This window comes from Pocillopora verrucosa, chromosome 8 (assembly GCF_036669915.1).
Source record: "Pocillopora verrucosa isolate sample1 chromosome 8, ASM3666991v2, whole genome shotgun sequence".
In the NCBI taxonomy this organism is placed as follows: Eukaryota; Metazoa; Cnidaria; class Anthozoa; order Scleractinia; family Pocilloporidae; genus Pocillopora; species Pocillopora verrucosa.
Window position 1 is genome coordinate 10,547,105 of NC_089319.1, and position 16,954 is coordinate 10,564,058.

A 16,954-nucleotide genomic window follows, 5' to 3' on the forward strand; every position below is an offset into this window, starting at 1 on the left:
CGCAACGGCCACCATTTGGTTCAAAATGTCCTCGAAGTAATGGGGTATTTCCCTTCCCCAGTATTTCCTCTGAAGCTGAGCACACCAAACATGTTCATGTCCATGTTTATCACCTTGGTTACAGTGAGAAGCTTGCGTTAATTCCTAGGTACTGACAACTTCGCATCACGAAGGTCCTAAAATCAGATTGCAAAGTGTTGACGAAGTAAATTTTGTCACAGTAGGGAGTAACTGATCTAATCACGTAGTGTCTAAAATTGGTCACTATTTTGGGAAAACCAGATTGAAAGAGCGGGACAACGAAGGAAATGGGGTTAGTCGAAATGGAAGTGACTACCATAAAGGGTATGATATCTGATGGAGTGAAGTTTAATTTTATTTGAAAAAATGTGTTTCTGAACGTCAGCCTATTCACATTCATCCACACTTTGAACCCTTTGCATAAAATCCATTGGTTATGTAACCGGCCCATGATTCAAGTAAATGACAGACGGGTAAAATCTTAAAAGGTAAATTAAAAAAACCATGCTTTGCACATGGGGTGTGTGGTCATTTGGCGTCCGATTTCCCCATCCCCCCCTTCCCCCTTTCCCCCTTTCCCCCTTTCCCCCGCCCGCCGCCTTGTCATCATTTCGTAGGATTAAATGTACAGAGCGTTGACTCTCGAATGAATCGTTCTTAGACTTTTTATTAAAACAGTGAAATTTTCTACCCATTTACAACTAAGATAGTTACAAGAGTGTCATGAATTAGCATATATTGAATAAGTACTGTTGTCCAGGATTGCTATGCAATACAGGTCGTGGATGGTTCAGGATGGAAAATGTTTACACAAACTGTGATAAATTCAAAAACCACTCTGACGCAGCTTCTTTGAGAAAAGCTTTAAAGATGATGAGTAATGAGAAGTGGTCATCAGATGATATTCTAGCATAGACAGCCTTGATAAATAAAACGACCTAAATATAACAGATAAAGTCCTCAGTATAACAAAGGTCTGGATTTTAAACAGGCCCTTATCAGTGGAACTACTTCCATTATGTAAAAAGCCGCCAAAGCTCATTCTCGTGCCAATCTAGTATGTTCATTCGTATTCAAATCTCGTGAGCATGTGTACGTGAGTTTCAAATTCATCTCCTCACGTTTTGTTTTATACCAAGCTCGAATTATTATTAGACATCTATTGACCCCTATTTTGTTTTCAGAAACCAGACAGATTGTACCGGTTGGCTGCGTTCTTCAGTTGCCCGTAAAGAAGACCGTCGTTGCGTTTTGTTATATGCTGATTTGACAGGGTATAACCGAAAGAAAAACAGAAATCCATTATCAATTATTTGCTGAGCAGTTTGGAAATTGGAGCTGTTCCAACGTCGTCTAAGCTTGGTTTCCAAGAAGGTTTCGACTGATACAACTTCCACACGCGATACCGAAATGCGGAACTTCTATTCTTCTAATAAAACAATATACATTTCTTCATACATATACAAAGCAAGGTCACCCACACCCACGCTGATGGTGTACCTGCAATGTCTGAGCGAGAATCGAGGACATGAATTATCTAAGGACATAACACTGCATTCAATGATCAGTAAATCTGCCTCTTTTTTTCGGCTCGATCGGTGAACGGTCCGTAAATTGCTATCCGGTGGGGAACATCATTACATGGTTTATTGTACCACTCCGCCCCTCTGCGGAGATCATGTGATTGAGTGCAGTTCGCCTGTAGAAAAGAGAAGTTGAGTTTTGATCATAGCGGGGTCACTTTACGTTCCGCTTGAGTAGTTTGGCTTCCTGTCTGCTAACGTGGTCGATATAAGCTGAAGTAGAACTGTGCATCGATCCATTTTCTGTATGATTGAATCATTTGCCGAGCATGGAAATGGGCGAAGAGACTTTTGAAGATATTTTGGAGAGGAATCGAGTGGAGATTGTGCAGTACTTACAGCTAGATCGAACCTTTTTGTTTGACTACCTTCGCAGTAAGGCGGTATTCGACTTAGGAGATTGTGATCTTGTTAATGCAGAAAAAACTCGTGAACAGAAAGCTGGGAAATTACTCGACATCCTGATGACTAAAGGAGAGACAGGATATTCACACTTTATCGATGCCATCCAACTACTGAACCCCCATTTGTTCGAGATTATAACAGGAGAAAAGGCTACCTCAAGTAAGTATAGTTCATTGCGTGTCTATATCTGTTTTGGGTGGTGTTTACTAGGCAATATTAAGTGGACTTAAAATAACGTAAGGAAAAGCTGGCCATAGCACTGAGTAAAAGACTCTTGAAATTCGTTGGATTTATTTCAAGATACAACTACTGTAGCCAAAATACATATTATGGATTTATCATGTAGGAACGCTGGTTTTCGATCCCTTCAGCTGACTTGTGTTGTAAGACGTGTGTGAGCGAAATTACAACCTTGCGAATCATCGATCACCACCAATTTTCAGTTCATGCCTTTTTTAAAGTGATTACAATGATGAAATCAAGAAAATTTCCAAAACCCAATTATCTTAGGCAATGGCAATCTTTTTAGTGGAATTTCATTCTTTGAAAACTTGTAGATCAAAGATTTCACATATTGATATTCAAATCACATTTGTTGTCAAAACATCACGATACATTCAAATAGCTGAACACAGAAATTAAACAAAAAGAGAATTTTGAGTTGATTACCCCAATTTTTTCACCAGCGACTTCTAGTGCTTTAATCAAGCAAGACAGTAAGATTTTTTTTATTTCGGTGAATTAATATCAAGTCATTCGATAATGTCAAATGTACGTTCTGTCGTTATAAGTTACTATGACTTTTTATTGATCCATTAATTTTTTGACTATTTATGTCTTGAATTTATCAAGAAAATGAAATCCTCAAAATACACTAGGTTTTTTAGTGATATTTTTTAGAGGGCTTTCAAACTTGGACAGTAATACTGATTTGTGCTGTTGCTATTATTATGTTCCCATTTGAAATATCAATTATTATGTTAAAAATACCAAAATATGTTTTCTTTAAGAGAAATTATTACTACACACAGAAAATAAATAAGACAAAAAAAACAATACGGTAGTCTTAAAAATAATTGTGCCAAGTCTTAATGAGAGAGTATTGTCATGATTATTACTGTTGAACCTCACTATTATTACCTCAGTTCCACCCACAACTTCCTTCAGATGTAATGTTTTCACTTCAAAAATTAGACTTCAGTTCAACACAGTGTTAAACTTTAAAAAGAAATATTCTATCATGTGAACAGGAAATGCTTTCATCACCCGCACTCAAAGAGAATAGGAGTCAATCGAAAATTTCCCTTATAAAATGGTTCATGCTGAAAACATTTGAAGTATGAGACATTTATTTACTCAACAGGGTGTCCTGACAGAAGCCACAAAATATGCACCTAGCTTCTTTTTTAACTTCACTGAACAGACAAACAAATGACACAAAGTGTTGGTAAGGCATGCCCTTGCAGACAGTCATACTATTAGCTAACAGTCATACTATTAGCTATAGATATTTCAGCTGAGACATCCACCACAGATTTGCTGCTAGCAAATGAGGACAGTTTGGTGTTGCATTTCACCTAAAATTGACTGCAATCCTTGTGGTGTTGCTCCTTTCTCAGAAAGAATGTTTCAGCTTGCACACTGAAAGATATGTTTTTTTCTCCTTTGCATAATTGCTTATTTGCTATCATTTGCTTCTTTATTTAATTTTTCATCAGTTTTTTGATCAATTTATTATTTTATTTCAACACCAACACCCTCTGTTGTTTATTTTTTCCTTGTTTCTTTGTTCATTTATCAAGAATTAAGCAAGAGCAATTTTTTTTTATAATTTTTGTACTTTATTCAAGAAGTGCTACTAACATTTTAAAGGTGACCCTTCATACTTAATCATTGATGTGAATGTAAATTTTCTTGATTACCACAACAATATTTCAGGTTTTTTTATAAAACCACTCATTTTTTTTCTCTTTAAACATTGTAAATAAAAGTGAAGGGTGTCTAGACTACATTTGACAATTAACCAAAAATAGAAACAGCTTTTCATATTTAGCATTCGAAAATTTTTCATGAGAGCATGTTTGATATTACCACTTCACATCACATTACCTTTCATTTCATATCTCATATCCCACAAGTGTGAATATTTTTTATCGCTAAAAACACCCAAAGAACTTTCTTACATTTTCTGCAAACATTACAAAAAAAATTTGATTGTGATTTCAATATTTGTCAGGAAAATATGTCAGGAAATAAACAAATGAAAGTAGATGCATAACCTAATATGCCTCAAAAATGCCATAGAGATACTAGTCTAGGATCCTGTGCAGTCTAGGAAGAAACCTCAATATAAAAAAGGAGAGAATGCAGAATGGAATTTTAGAGCACATCTCTCACAGAGGCCTATTGCATGTGGCTTAATCCTAAGTTGACCCCCAAAGATACAAATTAATAAAAGAAGATTTACCAAGGAAAACATTTAAAATTTTCATCTCAGTTGATGGGAATGACAAAAGCAATGTTACACTTGTATCTTTTTGCATGTGTGTTTCTAATAATGCCTTGAAGGAATGTTTGATGACTCATCCTAAATGTACCCAACACAATGAAGATCCATTGCATCCCATTCCCTCCCATGAGGGAGTTGTCACCCCTTGCCTTTTTTTGTTTCACAAGGAGATACAGAGGGTAAAAATAACACATATAATTACCAAGCTGACAAAATTAAATGTCAATGCAAGTATGAAGGTTTTCCTCCTCATATTTATGTCCTCTTTTTTATGGAGTGATGAATGTCAAAAACTTCAATCCTGAAGATTCACTTGTTATGAATCATGATTAATACAAATGAGATGCATGTTTCTCCAGTTGTGGGAAATTTTGGGGGAAATTCACATCTCACTGCTTATTACTTGGAAATTATGGGAAAAACTAAACTGTGATTAAATCCTTTAAACCATTTAGCATTCTTTTTAAACATTTGCTTCTATTATTTGACTTTTTTAAACTACCTATTACTTACAAGGGTGTCATTTTATGTAGATATCAATCATCTTGAGATTTTGTGAACTGATACTTACACTGTTCATCACTGCTTTGAATTCTAGTCTTGTTTTTATCCTCTCATCAAATTGGATTAGAATTGGCTTGTGTTATCCAATTTTCAATTACTGTCCTGCAGTACAACAGAGTAGATAAACATAAATGCTATTACCGTGAGAGAAATCTCTATTTTGATGGTCAGAATTAGACCTTTTTTAAAGTCCTTTGCTCTTCATCACTCCCTCTCCTTTTCTTATGGATGCACACAAATGTATACCAAATTTTCAAAGCATAACTTCTACATACTGTACTCATTTGAGCTTTTACTTTATTTATCTATTGCAGGACCAAGCCCACTCATGATGGAAAGGGAAAACTTCTTTTTAGGTAAGGCTCTTCTTAGAGTTGTTATCTCTATTTTATCCTGTTCCCTGTTTTTTGTTTTATTTTTTGGATGGCTATAAATGGTTATTCAAGAATAACAGATGAGCCTAATTAATTGAATAACCTTCACCTGAACACAGTTATAATTCAATAAGATTGAAGGATATTGCCTTCTAGGTGTACAGTTTATCAATTACAGAATGTCAAGAATTTGAAGTATATTTAAAAAAAACTTGTGGTAAAAGCTATTGAAAGCTTTCTCAAAAATCAGCCGATTTTTTTTTGTAAACCCAGCTCAAGTAGTTGAGAAAAAATGAAACAAAAAAACTTGCAACATGAGTCAAACTTCGCTAAACAGAAAATTGGATTTTATGAAAAATAACTGATAAGTCATAATGTCATTAAAAATTATTTAACGCTTGGCAAATTTCCTTAATAATCTTGTTTGTCTCGAAGCGGTCGTTGTTTTCCTTTGTCTCTATCAGTCTTCCATTGTATTCCACTGCGTCAATCCCTTTCTGATATCAAAATATCTTATCTCAAGTTTATAGAACGAATATATAGGATTTTGGTACAATCTTGAGGTTAAAGAACATCTACTCTCAATCTTCAATGTCTTTTTAAAAACTTACTCGTTTCTATTGTTTCACAACTGTTCATTTTTCTTACGTGTAAATGATGGAGAACTTCACTACTGTAGGTATGCTTATTTGCAGCATCCTTGTGGCCTTGTCACTTGTGATCTGGTTTATCATTTCAAGCAAAAGTTTTGCCAAATTCTTATTTCAAAAAAGAAAGTTCATCAGTTCCAGGTTATGCTTGGTTCAAAGTGGCGGGAAAGCATCGAGTAACCGCGCCAATTTCCCGCGCAAATTCTGGTCGCCACCAATTTTCCGCGCACCCAACGATTGCCAGAAAACATGGCTGTCAAAAATATTTGCGAGAAACATGGAAATTCGACGGTACGTCGTACTTAAAAAAAAAAGGCAAAACAGAAAATTGAAAGTCGAGAAATGAAGAGGTTAAGTCTCCAATCGCGTATTCTAATGTAAATTAAATATTCTGTTCATACTTCGTTTTGATAAAGTACCATGTCAGAGTAAACGTGAAGGTTGTGGGCTTAATCTTTTCCTCTTTTGAAAATCTGTCGCTAACGTTTCTCTGGCATTTTCAAAGGTAGGACAGAGAAGGGCCCCTAACTTTGCCCGTTCGGCGATGGCAACTTAAAAAGATTGAAAAGAACAGAACATTTGAAAAAAGTCATATTTCCAACTTTTTTGGGCTTCATTCAAGAGATCAAAAAAGGTGTATACAAAATTCCTCTATCCGATTTCCCATCACTGTGCCAACCAGCTAAATCTCTACACAATTTTTTTACGGTTGTCATCATCAAGTGTGATTTCGCGATTACATTAGTTACAGAATTGAAAAAGGAAACTCAAAATGTACGAACTAAACCTTTTTTCTCGAATTATCGTGCCAAAATTTCCTGAAACTTTTTTGCTAAAAGGTTATCCATTAATCTATTTGGATCTCCGGTATTTCTTTTATACTGGTGCATAGACTTCCCAATAAGGCCTGGATTAACCCTTGTCTTATTTTTGTAAACATGAATATAACTGAGGTATTTGTTATGATTATTGCTAATTTTCCGGAGCTTAATGACATCTAGATTTGAAAGTCAACTTCGTCATTACACGAGAATTTCTTGAGAAATTGTCTGTGTCTGATATTTGTAAGCAAATATTACCACTTAATTCTTGCATTTAAGCTTCATTTCTTCGGTGAATCTGGGCAAGGTTCGGATATTTATATCAGACAATTCTTTTGAAATGACGTTAGCCGCACGTATCGCGATCCTTCTAGTGTTTTTCTCTCAAGAATGGTGCCAATATATTGCACTATTTGTGTGTAACATTTCCGTTCTTTGAAAGTTTTGTGTAGTTTCACTTATTAGGTCTTCGCTCCTCGACCTCTTTATGTCTATGTCTTTAATTCAGTTAATCATCCCATTTTCGGTATTGAAGTGTCGTTTCCAAATAGCTTTCTTTTACACAAAACAATGTTACCATGGATTAGATGGGTAGGAAAAAATTAAAATTTCAATCACGTCCGAACTGGTTTGTTTGCTGTTTGATTTACCGTTATAGTTGAGCCGCCAATACTTCATCGAATTTAGGAGGATGTAATTTCTCCCAACTAAACACTAAGATAAAGCAGTTGTGACGTTTCAAAATCTCAATTAGCCAACAGAGTTTACATACAAATAATGTGGTCGAACAGATTAGCAGGTAACTTGATCTTTCGCGGCAAGCTTATGAGTTTTAGCGAACTAAAATTGGCATTTCATGTTCAATAAACTGATCAGGATCTTTTGTGACCCCAAATTTAAACTAAATTTTCACAGCGTAATCGATGACGACGTACAAAATGTGAAATAACTGAATCTGTAAACTACGTCATTGTCGCGGATTTCAAACCTGACTGAGCATCATTTTTTTTTCTGCCTAATTCAACAGTTTTATCCTCACCCTATATCCGCTAAAAAGGGAAAACCCCACCCATATCCAGCACGCATGTGCGCTAGTTTTCCGTTGCGGCATTGCTATTTACCAACTCAACCTTTTTCTTCCCTCTCTCAAAGCTGAATTCGTGTCTCCGAGTTAAAAACTGATACACTTCTACACACATGGTGCCACACAAGAAATGGTCGGTTCATTCGGTAGTGCTAATAAAAAGAAACGTTTGAGCAAATAAATACCCTCCAAACTTGCCGACTAAAAGGATTTTAAAATTGTACTTAGGTAAATTTACAGGTTTGAAAATTTTGAGTTCGCATCACAGCATAGAGACTCTTGGAATAGGCTTCGTTCGTCCATTTTGGATATTTTTTCAACCAAAAAGTAAAAGGATGCGAATTCTAGTCATTTCTTTTATGTTCCCTCAGGCACAGTTTATATACAGTACAAGAGCTTTCACATTCCTTTAAGTTATTAGGACAAGAGCCGCACTTCAAGAAGATATACATGGTATACTAGTGTTTAAACTTCCTGTCTTTTCGGGGGAGTACAGTTTTCTCTTTTAATTCATCGATTCGATTGAGGCTTATCTTTAGCTCATATACAGTTAGTTCATAATCCGATATTAGGAATTATTTGTTGCTAATTTTGGTATCTTTAACGTCAATGGTAACTAAGTCAGATCTCCTTAATGGCACTGAGTTGCAAACTTCATTGTACCGCTAAGGTTTATTAACAACCTATTCAACATGAAAAAAAGGGATTGGATATGATAACAACAGTTCATTTTGCCTAAACTTGTGTGACAGGCGTTTGTGGTGCTTTTTGTTTTTTTTTTTTACAACCAATATGCCTAAAAGGATTAAACTTGAACGTGTTAAGTGACATGTTAAAGCAGTGAACTGTAGCTTCATTATGCATTTGACTTTGAGTCGATTTTTTCATGAATTTTCTCTTATTGTTTAATTTAGAACTCTTACCTGGTTACATGCCACAACCCGGTTAAATTTGGACATATTGTAACCCTGTAGTGTAACTACATTTCTCAGTAAACGATCTTAGGGTTATTTTATTGAAGTGCTGGTCTGGCTGCAAACTTGTTTTGTTTATTGAAACATAAACCCGGAAGATAAAAATACTCAACTCACACTTTAAGAATTCCAAGGGCATGTGTTTTAATTTTGTATCATGTATCGGTTGATCCAGAATAACAGTAGCCAAACCGACCAGTAGCTCTTAGATATATGCTTTCATTCGATTGCTGTAAATAATTTTCCGTAACCGTATCTTCAACGCTAGATCTAACCTTTTCATCGGCAATAACATTAATTCTGACATCATTCGAGATGGGGTTTTTACCGCCCAGGGAGGTTTACCATCCGGTCGTCGACATTTATATTCCTGTTTATGAAGAGCGAGTTTCTTATTTTCCCTTTCGCTTTAGGCGAAGCAAATGCAATCGGGTAGTTCTCTCATATTGGGTTTTTCACTCTTCACTGTGCAGGATCCAATGGTCGAGCCCCAGACTTGGACATTATGAGCAATCATTTAAAGCGAACAATAAGCGATCTACAAGATTTGACGATCCGCTACGACACAATCCTGAAAGAAAACGAGGTACTGAAGAAGCATTTAAGCAGAACTTCGTGCGAACTTCAGGAGAAGGATCGGCTGATTGAAGACCTCGAAAAGCGAAAATTTGACACGGAGGCTCTGCTGATGGAATCGCACTCCAGCGCCAAGAAATTGGTGGACGGGGCAGCCCTTCACTGTCAAGTCAAGAACAGAGAAATGGTGGAGAGGACACATTTTATAATAGCTCTTCAGATGAAGCTTCTCACCACCAAAGAGGAAGTGGACAACTTAAAAGAGAAACTCGAGGAAACCATGATGAAAAAAGACGAGCTGTTGAACCGCTTTACCGAGATTTCCAAAAATTATGATAACCAGAGACGGGAATCGATGAAGTTGACGGAGAAATTGGAAATCCAGAAAGACAACATTCAAAGGGCCGAAGAACTGAAAGTGAAATTTCGCCAGCTCCAATTCACCAACCAAAAGCTTAAATCAGAAAAGGATGAAATGCTGAGGGAGTTGGAAGAGCTTAAGTGCTGGACAGAAGCTCTGAAAGCTCGCTACGATATCGTGGAAGAAGACAGAAAACAGACTCAAGAAACCCATGAAAGTACTGTGGCAGATTACTCAGTCCTCCGAGATAAGGCTGACGAGCTGGAGCTTAAACTGACAATATCCTCTCGTGATATAGAAGACCTGAAGAAGCGATGCAAAGACTTCGAGCAGACCGCGAACACCTATCGAGAGCAGCGCGACCTGTACGAAAAAGCCTGGAAGGAAACTTCGGCAGAAAGGGAGCAACTGAGGAAGGAAAGGGATGAAGCCACTGTGCGTTTAACCGAAGTTATTCGTAATCGAGACGAAGCCATAAAGAGACAGATGGAGCACAGTCGCCAGTTTGAGCTGCAGTTCAAAAGAACTTCAGAAGATTTTCAAAGTGTCAGGGAGCGCCTCTACGAAACTCAGATGGAGCTTGAAGAGCTTAGGAAAGTTAAGTTGCAAAGAAACTCGTCGGATGTTGGCGAAAATCCCTACGTTGGAAAGGTCAGTGTTAAGTGATTAATTTAATGATTTTGATATATTCATGGTATCAGAATTAATATGCTTTTCTCATTCAATGGCCACTTTTTCTGCATCTTAGGTAATAGTCGATGTCCTGTTAGAACAGGAGCATGTTTTTGCACTTTATGCTAAGTGAAAATAACAACTTAGATAAACCGGAAAACTAGACACAGGAGCACTTTTCTGCTTCTTTCCGATCAGTATCCCAGGAGACCCCATTCGACTATACCGTAAGTCAAGACCCCATTCGACTATACCGTAAGTCAGACCACCGTCAACACTTTCAGCTAGAAAATTCTTCTTACTGATAACCCGCATACATCTTCTTTTACCTGTTCATGAGGATCTGATACTATGTGGATACCAGTTAAAGATGCAACGAGCCGAGTGGTTAAGGCGGAGGACCTATCTTTGCGAAAACGCCTAAAACCGTTTTTTAGCAAGGATTAGCAACAAGCTTAGTTGGAAATTCACTGGCTCTGTTTCGTGTAGGTCGTGTAGGTCAGTTACCAAGGAAGTTAAGATTTTGTCGCCATGGAGCATTACCAGAAATTTCAGACAAAATGGCGGACGCAAAATTCGATTGATGCTTTAAAAATGGCCGCTCACACAATGGAAAAATGGGATCAATATCAGTGTCTGGGCAACTGCCCACCTACCCCTCCCCTAACCCAACATTAACCCTAATTTTTTATCAATTGACTGTTGTTGGGTTAGGGGAGGGGTAGGTGGGCAGTTGCCCAGATGTTGATATTGATCCGAAAAATGTATGGGGTAAAAAAGAGAAGTTTTAATTTCCATACTTAGATAGCTCAAACAATACTTGCCGACCTCTAAATTAAAAGAGCATTTACTGCAGTATTTAGGACAGTTATTTTGATGTACATCAAAGGAACGCACGATCTGTTAACTCTGCATTTGTACAGGGCACAACACAGCTCCTTTACCTCGATAACAACTATCTCGTTAAAAATAACCCTGCTTGTCTGAATAGAAGTTGATGGACGCATCTATTATTGTGCGAAGGATAACCGGAAATTTAACGTCACTGTTACGCACCAAAAATAGCGGTTGCAAGGCAACAAAGCTCGTAGATGAAAAGATACGGAAAATTTAACACTTGATGAAAGTAAAGATCAGCTTGAGGCCTCTGTAATTAGAGAGGTTAAGCGTGATGGTGACGTCAAACGCAGAAGAGTAGGAGTTTAATTCCTCTCATCTGTTTCTAGGTTAAAATCTTTTAAATCAGCGGGGCAAAAGAGATTTTAAACAGTGTTCTATGAAATTAATTTAATTGTAAGAAAAGTGAGCGAAATCAGAGATTAATTTTGTCGCTTGCGTTGCCTTGAACAGAAGTCTTTAAAACACTATTGTTTTTGGTTAAAACTTAAAGCAAATCAAGTGGTAAATTTGTTCTGAACCGGCAAAATCTTGAACAAAAGGCAAACACACAACAGTTTTGAATTAGGAAGAAAACCATGCGCTAACTTGATAAATAAAATTAAAAGCTTACGTTGAATAAGATAAAGGGTCGTCTGGCGTAGATGATCACTGTTCTTTTTAAGAGGCTTCAGATCTGATGAAGTGGATCAAATCTATCTTCAAGGGTTAAGTGCATTTAAAGTCATTGCAGAAGAAGATATCTGAAAAAATTCAGACTTTGATCTCATTCCTTTCAGATTCTAGTTGGACGCATCTACCGATTGAGCTTCAAAGCTCCATGTTGTGAACAAGTGAGCGCATCACTTGTTGTCATATCTACAGGTCAAATTATAATTTACATGTATATCGCATTTACCATTTGTGATCAAACTCCTCGGTAACAAAGAGCCCGAAATTATTTGCCTCGCTCTCGTCCTGTGGCTTCATAGCTCAGTTGGTACAGGGAGCCCAGCGAGTTAGAGTCTGGTGAGGACGATTTCGATCCCCGAAGATATGCATTTTGTCAGACTTTTTCTGCAGTGATCTGAATTTAAGTCATCCTGTGAAAATCAAATCGTTTTGGTTATCACATATCATCATGCGGTTTATTTCGTGTACACTACTTATAATCCGTGTTAAAGTCTTCTTCATAAGTGTTCATCGGCGCTATGTAAACTCAACGCTACTCTCAGCATCAGTCTAATAATTCCTGCGTCTAGTTGCTAGACATTGACCTTGTAAATTAGTTACTAATTAACGTTACCAGCGTTCCTCTGATAAAATGGCTTATTCTCGTTACCTCGTGTTTTCTGGACAATAAACCAAATTTTTAAAGAGTAAATTACGTGTGGATCACTTCTGACCGTGAATGGGCTTAAACTCTCAACTATTGAAGATACGGTTCAAGTCTAAGTTCGCCCATCCTCTTGGCCACTTAGATGCGAAAGTAAAACCGATTGCAACTCAGTCGCCCCCGTTTTCCCGGCTGGCTCTGGGCGCTTGTTTTTACTGAAAGTTCTCATTGGCTTCTTGTGATACTTTCCTGTGGTCTGATTGGCCGTTACGATTACTTTGGTTTTTTTAGTATGACGCTCTAATGAAATGAGCTGTAACGGGAATGAAACTGTAAATACTGTTAGTGCGAACAAGACGTATCTGACAATGTTCCACTTTTTTTATATTTTATAGGAAAACGGTCTCCATTTGTGCACTAGCAAGGCCAAGGAGGCTAAACTGGAGGGAAGAGTTGATGCAGAGGACGAGTCTCCAGGCGACAGCAGTGAAGATTCCTACGACTGGAGGTCACGACGTAAGACGGCTAACATTATTGACAGCGTCAAAAAGCGTGTTGCCATGAAGAAATCCAAAGCCACGGAGCAATGCGCATGTTCAGATGGTGGAGAAGAGGAAACCGACACTTCTACCGTTCAACCTGAGAAGAGTTTGTCGTTGGATGAGAAATTGGAAGAGCTGGTTCCAGAAAAGAAGACCCTTTCGCCTGAGGCCCAGAAATGTCTGAGTCTGGATCGTAACAGATCCCTCTTCAAGAGCGCACCAACTTACAACGCTCTGGAGTGTATGTTTATCCCAGCTGTCAGCAACAGTGTCTCCAATTACAACCCTTTCGACAACCATTCTGTGCGTTCTTCGTTTCGTTCCAACGACAGTGGTCTGCCTAATGGGCTAACGCGTAATCTTTCCGATTCCTCAAAATCATCTCAAGGTCTGTCTCTCAGCCTTGAGTCAGATTTGTTCGAGCCGACACCCGGTGACGATCCTAAAGGCGAGAAGGATCCGAATTCAACCGAGAGAGCCCGAGTTCAGACTCAATCCCACAAGAATCCAACTCGGCCTATCTACCACAAAAGCAATTCCTCTCCTTCGAAGATCCTGAACTATGTACAAAGTAAGTTATCCTCGGGAGATCGCTCCGCTGGAAGCAGGTCTTCCTCAAGCGATGATAACCAAAACGAAGAAGAGACGGAAAAGATAAATCGCCGTAAATTCAAGCTGGCTGCAAGAGATCCCTCATACAAGAAGATCCAAAATTTGCCGGCATCAATCGAACTCTCTGTTGATCTATTATCGGACAATGGCGATCGCACTGAGAGAGAAATAGAAGAAGTTAAAGAGGCTCTGTTGTCGCCCACTCTGAGTGAAAAGCCTTTCCGTAAGAGGGCTGGTGCAGTGAGACTAAAAGCTGAGGATCGCCCTCGAAGTTCTTCTGCCCCAAATTCTCCAGTCTCGGAATTCAAGTACCCGCCAGACCTGAAAGTTACATCGGACTGACTCCCACCAATAAGGCCGTGAATCTAGCAGAAATAGTGTAAGCTGAAAAGAAGGCATCGAGTTTGTACAATGTAAGGTAGAGGGGTAGATAGAACGCGATGTCTTGTTTTACTAAAAACGTAGTAGAGACGTAAAAGTGAGAGATGATAACGGACAGCATTCACGCGTGTGTGATCGGGCATGTCTTCGTGCCTAAGAGCAATGCAACGGCAAAGCTTCCCTAAAAACGACAATTGTAAACCTAACACAAGAGGCACGTTCAAAGTTTTCAGGTGAAAGTGGACTTTAAAATGACAAGGAATTTTCTTGTCGAGTGATTTAAGGATTTTATGTGTAAAATGAAAAAGAAAGTAGGGTATAGTTCATGGGGTACAGTTCAAGAGAACACGACTTGATCACGGAATACTTTGCATGAGTCGACGTAATGCACGTGATAGGAATTTGAACCAATGGCAAATTTTTTCTGTCTTTGTCGGAAACTGTTTTTGACCTCCGGCTGATAACGTTAGTGTAAGTTTTGACGGGTTGGGGCGTGTGTTGTGTGTGCATTTTATTTACCTGACCCTCAAGCTAAATATAACTGTGATATCTGCCCGCTGGTTTTTCAAACCCCGTATGGCTATATAGGGCAGCGAGTACACTCTTCGTTTTTCGTAGTAATTAGTGAAACGAACAAAAATATTTTTCATGCAGCGAGCAAATACAGTGTTGTTGCTGTTTTTTGGTAAAAATGAAGATTGCTCAATTAAATTGTTCTCGAAGGTGTGTACAGTAGAAATATTTTACGATTTTAAATTTTAGCAAGCAAATGACGCTTGAAAGTCATTTCGGTACAGAATATTTTAGATAAGGAGCTATAACATAGAGAACTATAAGGAGAAGTAATTTGTAGGATATATTATTTTCCTTGAAGTACATTACACTTTGTAAATCACAAGTAAATTATAGACAAATTTTAAATAAAACGATAGTTATTTTATCTTGTCTAACTCCAGGTCAACATTCATTCCTTGAATAATCTATTCTTTAAATCCTTTTAGATGTGGTTTGGGAAGTAATTGATAGTGCATTGAGTAAAAATAACCTAGGGCGTGAAAGGAATTTATGTTTTAGCGAGAAAGGCCCAGAAATCATTACTCAAACTGAACGCACGATGCTGATTGTAAAAATTTTATGTTTTTTTCCAAATGTAATATTTTAAACTACTGTCTTCTCCTCCTCTCCCTCCTCAGTGATTGATGCGTCACGCGGCACGCGTGACACAGGCATTCGGCCACTCACGTCCACACACCTTGAACTTGACATTCAAAATTGACGTGGACACTTTCCTATTCTCATAGAATTTTGAAATTTGAGATTTTGTGGTTGATTCAACACGTTTCAATGCGTCTCCAATTATAGAAATAAAAGTATTTTACACTGATTGTTTTTATCATGGTTATAATGCACTAAAGTGATTTGAGGAGAGATTTTCCATAATGGAAAGTATTTGTTTTTCGCGAGCTTTTTATTTCTCTTGTTTATAATCTTGAATTTCGTCAACTACAATAAATACTTTTAGGAGACAACTCATTCATAAATTCAGTGGTTTTTTAATAAACTATCGCTGTGAAAAGCCTGTTAAAAACGAATTTTTGATAAGTGCAGTGGATGAGCAAAACCTTTGAATCTCATCATGAGCGAAAGAGGAGGGAAAAAAAAGAAACTTGATGCAGCATATTTCTGTTGTACTCATTCTGATAACGAAGCGTATCGGACACACTTGAAATTAACCAATAAAGTGACAAATGGGAAACGCCCACCTTATTGCCTATTTGCTTCCCGCATGTCAGGCTTCGAGGGATTCGTGTTGGCTCTCAGTGTGGAGATCAGCACCATAGGTTCTCTGGCAAAGCACTCGTTTTATACGGACCAGAAATCGTTCTACAAACCTTTTGCTGCAGCGTAAGTCTTTGCTCATTAAGTAACTGAACTTTTCATTTGAAGCATGTAATAAAAGCGAAGAATCCATTTTAACCCCGAGCTCAGTACAGAAACCACTTGACACGATCGAGATGCAAAATTTTCTGATGTGTTTATGACTAGTTCCATGGTAACCATTGTGTCGTCATTCCTTGACATCACGCTATGATCTTGTCAGTGCGTCAAGCGCTACGAAGTTAAAGTATTCTCGTTGAAAGCAACAACATCATGGGAACTTCTAAGATGCAAAAATTTCGTAAGATTTTCAACTGTGGAAGGTTTATTGAAAAGCAGTGACACACAAGGAATACGGAGCTTTCAGAGGTCTTAAAGTAAACAAAGATGTTAAAGATATTTTAAAAAATTTCAATTTTTCGTGAGTCGGACAGACGAAGAAATCAGTTCAGATCACCTCAATCAGATAACAGAACAAAATTATTTGCAAAATGGCGTTTATTTTGCATTTTCTTCACTATAAACTGAGACCAAGTTTACCAAATTTTCCATACATTATGTTTTAACATCAGTAATACATCAGCCGGGAGCAAGTGATGAACATTCAAATATTGGCGACCTGTGATTCCACTTGGCAAAGTCGAAAGATTCTTATAAAAAATCAGAGTCCGCCGTCTGGAATGGAATCCCAACTAGATTTGATTCCGCTGTCGGATGCCTTTCAACTGAGCTACA

General features: G+C 37.8%; 1 protein-coding gene across 1 annotated transcript; it reads left to right on the forward strand.

The window, feature by feature from the left end:
* Positions 1-1,762: 1,762 nt before the first annotated feature.
* Positions 1,763-15,600, forward strand: LOC131778994 (caspase recruitment domain-containing protein 9-like). Its single transcript, XM_059095502.2, has 4 exons — positions 1,763-2,168; positions 5,397-5,438; positions 9,459-10,573; positions 13,202-15,600. The coding sequence occupies exons 1-4, from the start codon at positions 1,874-1,876 to the stop codon at positions 14,300-14,302; spliced, it is 2,553 nt and encodes an 850-aa protein (XP_058951485.2). The 5' UTR covers positions 1,763-1,873; the 3' UTR covers positions 14,303-15,600.
* Positions 15,601-16,954: the final 1,354 nt, after the last annotated feature.